General features: G+C 54.4%; 1 protein-coding gene across 1 annotated transcript; it reads right to left on the bottom strand.

Annotated features, from left to right (window-relative positions):
* On the bottom strand, positions 1-8,236 carry LOC146751039 (small nuclear ribonucleoprotein Sm D2). Its single transcript, XM_085535736.1, has 3 exons — positions 8,189-8,236; positions 4,651-4,830; positions 1-202 (listed from the first exon to the last, which is right to left on the bottom strand). Coding segments are annotated over exons 1-3 (357 nt in total). The 5' UTR covers positions 8,191-8,236; the 3' UTR covers positions 1-27.
* Positions 8,237-9,184: the final 948 nt, after the last annotated feature.

Here is a 9,184-nt window from a genome sequence, read left to right as displayed (position 1 = left end):
TACTTCAATGGGGGGGGGGTCTCCCCTTTATTTGCCCGCGATGAGGGGGTTCCTTAGGACCACGATGACCGAATCCCCCCTGAGGAACATCTTGGAAATGTAACGATCCTTATTGACTGGTTTGGATTTTTTTTTCCCTTTGCCGCTTTTAGGAACTTCCGTCCACATCTCCTTGACGTTCTCCAACACCATGTTACAGTGCCTGCAAATAACATGGGGAGGGGGCTTCAATGGGGGGCTATGGGGGGTTATGGGGTGGTATAATGGGGTTATGGGGGTCTATGGGGTGGGAAGGGGCTTTAATGGGGCTATGGGGTGGTATAATGGGGTTATGGGGTGGTACAATGGGGTTATGGGGTGGGAAGGGGCTCCAATAGGGGTTATGGGGTGGTATAATGGGGTTATGAGGGGGTTGAATGGGGTTATGGGGGGTCTATGGGGTGGGAAGGGGCTTCTAATGGGGGTTATGGGGTTGGAAGGGGGTTATGGGGTCAGAAGGGGCTTCAATGGGGGGTTATAGGGGGGGTTATGGGGGTCTATGGGGTCAGAAGGGTCTGAAATAGGAGTTATAGGGTGGGAAGGGGCTTCAATGGGGTTTATAGGGTGGGAAGGGGCTTCAATGGGGGGATATGGGGGGGTTAATGGGGGTTATGGGGGGGCTATGGGGTCAGAAGGGGCTTCAATGGGGGTTATAGGGGGGCTGAATGGGGTTATGGGGTTTAATGGGGATTATGGGGTGGGAAGGGGCTTTAATGGGGTTATGGGGTGGTATAATGGGGTTATGGGGGGGTTATGGGGTGGTATAATGGGGTTATGGGGTGGTATAATGGGGTTATGGGGGGTTATGGGGGGGTTATGGGGTGGTATAATGGGGTTATGGGGTGGGAAGGGGCTTCAATGGGGGGATATGGGGTTGGAAGGGGGTTATGGGGTTGGAAGGGGCTTTAATGGGGTTATGGGGTGGTATAATGGGGTTATGGGGTCAGAACACCATGTTACAGTGCCTGGAAGTAATATGGGGAGGGGGCTTCAATATGGGGGCTATGGGGTGGTGAATGGGGGTTATGGGGGGTCTATGGGGTGGGAAGGGGCTTCAATGGGGGCTATAGGGGGGTTGAATGGGGGTTATGGGGGGGTTATGGGGTGGGAAGGGGCTTCAATGGGGGTTATGGGGTCAGAAGGGGCTTTAATGGGGTTATGGGGGGGTTATGGGGGTCTATGGGGGGTCTATGGGGTGGGAAGGGGTTTCTAATGGGGGTTATGGGGTCAGAAGGGGCTTCAATGGGGGGTATGGGGTGGTATAATGGGGTTTTGGGGTCAGAACACCATGTTACAGTGCCTGGAAGGAATATGGGGAGGGGGCTTCAATATGGGGGTTATGGGGGGGTTATGGGGGTCTATGGGGTCAGAAGGGGCTTCAATAGGGTTTGAATGGGGGGGTTGAATGGGGGTTATGGGGTGGGAAGGGGCTTCAATGGAGGTTATGGGGTGGTTAGGGGTCACTGGGGGGGGGAGAGAGACTTGAATGGGGGTTATGGGGTGGGAAGGGGCTTCAATGGGGGCTATAGGGGCTTATGAGGGGCTTCAATGGGGGTTATGGGGTTATGGGGGGGTTATGGGGTGGGAAGGGGTTTCTAATGGGGGTTATGGGGTGGGAAGGGGCTTAAATAGGGGCTATAGGGGGGTTGAATGGGGTTATGGGCTCAGAAGGGGCTTCAATGGGGGTTATAGGGTTGGAAGGGGCTTCAATGGGGGGTATGGGAGGGTTATGGGGTGGGAAGGGGCTTCAATGGGGTTATGGGGGGGATATAGGGGGTTGAATGGGGGTTACAGGGGGTTTAATGGGGGTTATAGGGTGGGAAGGGGCTTCAGTGAGGGGTATGGGGGGGGATATGGAGGGTTGAAGGGGGGTTATGGGGTTGGAAGGGGCTTCAATGGGGGTTATGGGGGCTTATGGGGTAGGAAGGGGTTTAAATAGGGGCTATAGGGGGGTTGAATGGGGGTTATGGGGGTTGAATGGGGTTTAAAGGGGGTTATGGGGTGGGAAGGGGCTTCAATGGGGGTTATGGGGTGATATAATGGGGTTATGGGGTGGTACAATGGGGTTATGGGGTGGGAAGGGGCTTCAATGGGGGATATGGGGGGTTTCAATGGGGTTATGGGATTTGAAGGGGCTTCAATGGGGGATATGGGGGGGCTATAGGGTAGGAAGGGTCTTCAATAGGGTTTAATAGTGTTTAATAGGGTTTAATAGGGTTTAATGGGGTTTTAACCCCCCCACATCCCAGACCTGTCGAAGGCTTTGACCCGTCCCTTCAATGGGGGTTATAGGGGGTTATGGGGGGCTTCAATGGGGGTTATAGGGGGGTTATGGGGTGGGAAGGGGTTTCTAATGGGGGTTATGGGGTTGGAAGGGGGTTATGGGGTGGGAAGGGGCTTCAATGGGGTTTATAGGGTGGGAAGGGGCTTAAATAGGGGCTATAGGGGGGTTGAATGGGGTTATGGGGTCAGAAGGGGCTTCAATGGGGGTTATAGGGTTGGAAGGGGCTTCAATGGGGGGTATGGGAGGGTTATGGGGTGGGAAGGGGCTTCAATGGGGTTATGGGGGGGTTACGATGGGGTTGAACGGGGGTTGAATGGGGTTATGGGGTGGGAATGGGCTTCAATGGGGGTTATGGGGTGGGAAGGGGCTTCAGTGAGGGGTATGGGGGGGGATATGGGGGGGTTGAATGGGGTTTATGGGGGGGTTATGGGGGTTGAATGGGGGTTATAGGGTGGGAAGGGGCTTCAATGGGGTTATGGGGGAGTTATGGGGTGGGAAGGGGCTTCAATGGGGTTATGGGGGAGTTATGGGGTGGGAAGGGGCTTCAATGGGGGTCATAGGGGGGTTGAATGGGGTTATGGGGTGGGAAGGGGCTTCAATGGAGTTATGGGGGGGATATGATGGGATTGAATGGGGGTTGAATGGGTTTATGGGGTTGAATGGGGTTATGGGGTGGGAAGGGGCTTCAATAGGGGTTATAGGGTTGGAAGGGACTTCAATGGGGCTTATAGGGTGGGAAGGGGCTTCAATGGGGTTATGGGAGGGTTATGGGGTGGTATAATGGGGTTATGGGGGGGTTATGGGGTGGTATAATGGGGTTATGGGGGGGTTATGGGGTTGGAAAGGGCTTCAGTGGGGGTAATGGGGGTTGAATGGGGGTTATGGGGTTGGAAGGGACTTCAATGGGGGATATGGGGGGTTTCAATGGGGTTATAGGGTCAGAAGGGTCTTCAATAGTGTTCAATAGTGTTTAATAGTGTTTAATGGGGTTTAATGGGGTTTTACCCCCCCCCACATCCCAGACCTGTCGAAGGCTTTGACCCGTCCCTTGAATGGGGGTTATGGGGTGGTACAATGGGGTTATGGGGTGGGAAGGGGTTTCAATGGGGGTTATGGGGTTGGAAGGGGCTTCAATGGGGGTTATGGGGTGGTATAATGGGGTTATGGGGTCAGAAGGGGCTTTAATGGGGGTTATGGGGTGGTTCAATGGGGTTATGGGGGGGCTATGGGGTTGGAAGGGGCTTCAATGGGGGTTATGGGGTGGGAAGGGGCTTATAGGGTCAGAAGGGTCTTCAATAGGGTTTAATGGGGTTTAATAGGGTTCTAACCCCCCCCATATCCCAGACCTGTCGAAGGCTTTGACCCGTCCCTTGAATGGGGGTTATAGGGTGGTACAATGGGGTTATGGGGTGGGAAGGGGCTTCAATGGGGGTTATGGGGTGATATAATGGGGTTATGGGGTGGGAAGGGGCTTCAATGGGGTTTATAGGGTGGGAAGGGGCTTCAATGGGGGGTTATAGGGGGTTTCAATGGGGTTATGGGGGGTCTATGGGGTGGGAAGGGGTTTCTAATGGGGGTTATGGGGTTGAATGGGGGTTATGGGGTGGGAAGGGGCTTCAATGGGGGGTTATAGGGGGGGTTATGGGGTTGGAAGGGGCTTCAATGGGGGGTTATGGGGTGGGAAGGGGCTTAAATAGGGGTTATGGGGTTGTACGGGGGCTCAAATGGGGGGTATGGGGGGGTTCAATGGGGGTTATGGGGGGTTATGGGGGGGATATGGGGGGTAAAATGGGGGGTATGGGGTGGGAAGGGGCTTCAATGGGGGATATGGGGAGGTTATGGGGGGTTATGGGGTGGTATAATGGGGGTTATGGGGTGGGAAGGGGCTTCAATGGGGGGATATGGGGGGTTTCAATGGGGTTATGGGGTTGAATGGGGGTTATGGGGGGTTTCAATGGGGTTATAGGGGGGTTATGGGGTGGGAAGGGGTTTCTAATGGGGGTTATGGGGTTGGAAGGGGGTTATGGGGTGGGAAGGGGCTTCAATGGGGTTATGGAAGGGTTATGATGGGGTTGAATGGGGTTATGGGGTTGGAAGGGGCTTCAATGGGGTTTATAGGGTGGGAAGGGGCTTAAATAGGGTTATGGGGGGGTTGAATGGGGGTTAGGGGAGATTCAATGGGGTTATGGGGGGTTGAATGGGGTTATGGGGTGGGAAGGGGCTTCAATAGGGCTTATAGGGTAGGAAGGGTCTTCAATAGGGTTTAATAGTGTTTAATAGTGTTTAATGGGGTTTAATGGGGTTTTAACCCCCCCCACATCCCAGACCTGTCGAAGGCTTTGACCCGTCCCAGCAGCTTCTTGTTGTTCCTGCAGTTGATCAGAACCTGCGTGTTGTTCTTCACCGACTGCGTCAGCACCGACAGCGGCCCCGTGTTAAACTCCTCCTCCTCCCGCTTCTGCAGCTCCTCGGGGGTCATCTCGCTCTTGGGTTTGTTTAATAGGCTCCTATGGGGCAGGATATGGGGTTATAGGGGGCTATAGGGGGGTATATGAGGTTGTAGGGGGGGTATAATGGGGTATAGGGGGGGTATATGGGGGGATATGGGGTATATGGGGGTTAATGGGAGGTTCTGCAGCTCCTCGGGGGTCATCTCGCTCTTGGGCTTGTTTAATAGGCTCCTATGGGGGGTTATGGGGGGTATATGGGGGTATATGGGGGTATATAGGGTTATAGGGGGGGTATATGGGGGTATATGGGGTGTATATGGGGTTATAGGGGGGGTATATGGGGGTATATGGGGGTTAATGGGAGGTTCTGCAGCTCCTCGGGGGTCATCTCGCTCTTGGGCTTGTTTAATAGGCTCCTATGGGGCAGGATATGGTGTATATGGGGTTATAGGGGGGTATATAGGGTTATAGGGGGGGTATATGGGGTTATAGGGGGGGTGTATGGGGTTATATGGGGGGTATATGGGGGTATATGGGGTTATATGGGGTGTATATGGGGTTATAGGGGGGGTATATGGGGGTTAATGGGGGTATATGGGGGTATATGGGGTTATAGGGGGGGTATATGGGGTTATTGGGGGAGTATATGGGGTTATAGGGGGGATATATGGGAGTATATGGGGTGTATATGGGGGGTATATGGGGGTTAATGGGGTGTACATGGGGGGTATATGGGGGTTAATGGGGTGGATATGGGGGTATATGGGGGGTATATGGGGGTATATGGGGGGTATATGGGGGTTAATGGGGTGGATATGAGGTTATAGGGGGGGTATATGGGGGTTAATGGGGGTATATGGGGTGTATAAGGGGGTTAATGGGGTTATAGAGGGGGAATATGGGGGTTAATGGGGGTATATGGGGTGTATATGGGGGTGTATGGGGTTATAGGGGGAGTATATGGGGGTTATTGGGGTGTATATGGGGTTATAGGGGGGAGATATGGGGGTATATGGGGGTATATGGGGTGTATAAGGGGGTTAATGGGGTTATAGAGGGGGAATATGGGGGTTAATGGGGGTATATGGGGTTATATGGGGTGTATATGGGGGTTGGGGTGGGTTAATGGGGGGTTAATGGGGTGTATAGGGGGGTATATGGGGATATATGGGGGGTATATGGGGGTTAATAGGAGTGTATGGGGGGTATATGGGGGTATATGTGGTTATAGAGGGGGTATATGGGGATATATGGGGGTGTATGGGGGGTTAATGGGGGTATATGGGGTGTATATGGGTCATCTCACTCTTGGGTTTGTTTAATAGGCTCCTATGGGGGGATATGGGGTGGATATGGGGGGGGATATGGGGTTATAGGAGGGGTATATGGGGGTGTATGGGGTATATGGGTGTATATGGGGTTATAGGGGGGTATATGGGGGTTAATGGGAGGTTCTGCAGCTCCTCGGGGGTCATCTCGCTCTTGGGCTTGTTTAATAGGCTCCTATGGGGGGTTATATGGGGGTATATGGGGTTATATGGGGGTATATGGGGTTATAGGGGGGGTATATGGGGGTGTATGGGGGTTATATGGGCCCCGTGTTAAACTCCTCCTCCTCCCGCTTCTGCAGCTCCTCGGGGGTCATCTCGCTCTTGGGTTTGTTTAATAGGCTCCTATGGGGGGTTATGGGGTGTATATGGGGTTATAGGGGGGGTATATGGGGGTATATGGGGTTATAGGGGGTTATAGGGGGGTATATGGGGGTTAATGGGAGGTTCTGCAGCTCCTCGGGGGTCATCTCGCTCTTGGGCTTGTTTAATAGGCTCCTATGGGGGGTTATATGGGGTTATATGGGGGTATATGGGGTATATGGGGGTTAATGGGAGGTTCTGCAGCTCCTCGGGGGTCATCTCGCTCTTGGGCTTGTTTAATAGGCTCCTATGGGGGGTTATATGGGGTATATGGGGTTATAGGGGGGGTATATGGGGGTATATGGGGGTGTATGGGGTGTATATGGGGATATAGGGGGGGTATATGGGGGTATATGGGGTTATAGGGGGGGTATATGGGGTTAATGGGGTGGATATGGGGTATATGGGGGTGTATGGGGGGTATATGGGGGTATATGTGGTTATAGAGGGGGTATATGGGGGTGTATGGGGGTATATGGGGGGTATATGGGGGTATATGGGGTGTATAAGGGGGTTAATGGGGTTATAGGGGGGTATATGGGGGTGTATGGGGGGTATATGGGGGTTAATGGGGGTGTATGGGGGGTATATGGGGGTTAATGGGGGTGTATGGGGGTTAATGGGGTGTATATGGGGTATATGGGGCTATAGGGGGGAGATATGGGGTCTAGGGGGGGTATATGGGGTTATAGAGGGGTTATATGGGGGGTATATGGGGTATATGGGGTGTATGGGGTTGTAGAGGGGATATATGGGGGTTAATGAGGGGCTAATAGGGGTTGGGGGTGGTTAATGGGGTGTATAAGGTGTTATAGGGGGGGTATATGGGGGTATATGGAGTTATAGGGGGGTTATAGGGGGGTATATAGGGTTATAAGGGGGGTATATGGGGGTGTATGGGGTTATATGGGGGGTATATGGGGGTATATGGGGTTATATGGGGGGTATATGGGGGGTATATGGGGGTATATAGGGTTATAGGGGGGGTATATGGGGGTATATGGGGTTAATGGGGGTATATGGGGGTTAATGGGAGGTTCTGCAGCTCCTCGGGGGTCATCTCGCTCTTGGGCTTGTTTAATAGGCTCCTATTGGGGGGATATATGGGGTATATGGGGTTATATGGGGTATATGGGGTTATATGGGGGTTAATGGGAGTGTATGGGGGGTATATGAGGGTATATGTGGTTATAGAGGGGGTATATGGGGGTATAAGGGGGTGTATGGGGTGTATATGGGGTTATAGGGGGGTTATAGGGGGGTATATGGGGGTATATGGGGTTATAGGGGGGTTATACGGGGGTATATAGGGTTATAAGGGGGGTATATGGGGGTGTATGGGGTTATATGGGGGGCATATGGGGGTATATGGGGTTATATGGGGTGTATATGGGGTTATAGGGGGGGTATATGGGGGTATATGGGGGTTAATGGGGTGTATATGGGGGTATAGGGGGGTATATGGGGGTATATGGGGTTAATGGGGTGTATATGGGCGTATATGGGGTTATATGGGGCTAATGGGGGCTATATGGGGGTATATGGGGGTATATGGGGGTATATGGGGTTAATGGGGGCTATATGGGGTTATATGTTGTTGGGTGGGGGGCACCTCCATCTCTATAGTCCTCCAAACCCCCCCAGTCCTCCAACTCTACGGTCCTCCAGCCCCCCGAGTCCTCCAGTCCTCCAACTCTATGATCCCCCCGTTCCCCCCCCATTACATGGCGGCTCCGCTCGGCTCCGCTCCTTCTTCTCTCACGCGCTCTCTCCCCACTCACTTCCGCTTCCGGGTCACTCCTACCTAACGCTCAAAGGTCACCACTTCCGGCTCAGTGCGCGGGAAGGACATAAAAGGGGCGTGGCTTAAACCGGAAGTGGGCGTGGCTTAAGGGAGGCCACGGAGGCAGACGTGGGGGGGGGGGCCGGAAACGGAAGTGGATATTATGGGATGGAAACAGCCGCGGGAGGGGGAGCTACTTCCGGTGTTGGGAGGGGGAAGGGGCCGGAAATGAGGGGGGGAGGGGCCGGAAATGAAGGTGGGAGTATTATGGGATGGAGGGGGCGGGGCTTAAGGGAGAGTGGGCGGGGCTATGGGAGGAGCGGAGGGGGCGTGGCTATAGGGAGGGTGGAGGCTTCCCATTGGCTGGAGGGCGTAGGGGGCGTGGCTTAGCGCGAAGGGGGCGGGGTTAAGGTGGAAGGTGGGGTCTGATTGGCTGGATGTCATTGTGGGCGTGGCCAACGGGCGAGTGTGCGTGGTCAATGCGGAAAAAGAAGCCTGATTGGCTGGATGCCCAGGGGGGCGTGGCTAAAAGGGAGGTGTGAGCTGATTGGCTGGAAGCCGAGTGGGCGTGGTTTAATTGGGGGGGGGGGGGGGAAGAGTGGGCGTGGTTCGGGTGGAGGGTTTTGATTGGCTGGAAGCCAGGAAGGGGGCGTGGTTATAGCGGGGGGTGGGGCTGATTGGCTGACGGCCAAGTGGGGGCGGGGCTTGTGGATGGGGGCGGGGCTTAAGGAAAGGGGGAGTGGCTTGAGTAGGGGGCGTGGCTTAAGTGAGGGGGGGGAGTGGGCGTGGTTCGGGTGGAGGGTCCTGATTGGCTGAAGGCCAAGTGGGGGGCGTGGCTTGTGGGGGCGGGGGCTAAAGTGGGCGTGGCTTGAGGAAAGGGGCGTGGCTTAAGGAGGAGCCTGGCTTAATGAAGGGGGCGTGGCTTAAGGAAGGGGCG

The sequence above is a fragment of the Coturnix japonica genome, unplaced genomic scaffold, assembly GCF_054131305.1.
Source record: "Coturnix japonica strain WE unplaced genomic scaffold, WE-NBRP24 Scf166, whole genome shotgun sequence".
In the NCBI taxonomy this organism is placed as follows: Eukaryota; Metazoa; Chordata; class Aves; order Galliformes; family Phasianidae; genus Coturnix; species Coturnix japonica.
This window is presented reverse-complemented; position numbering and strand designations above follow the sequence as displayed.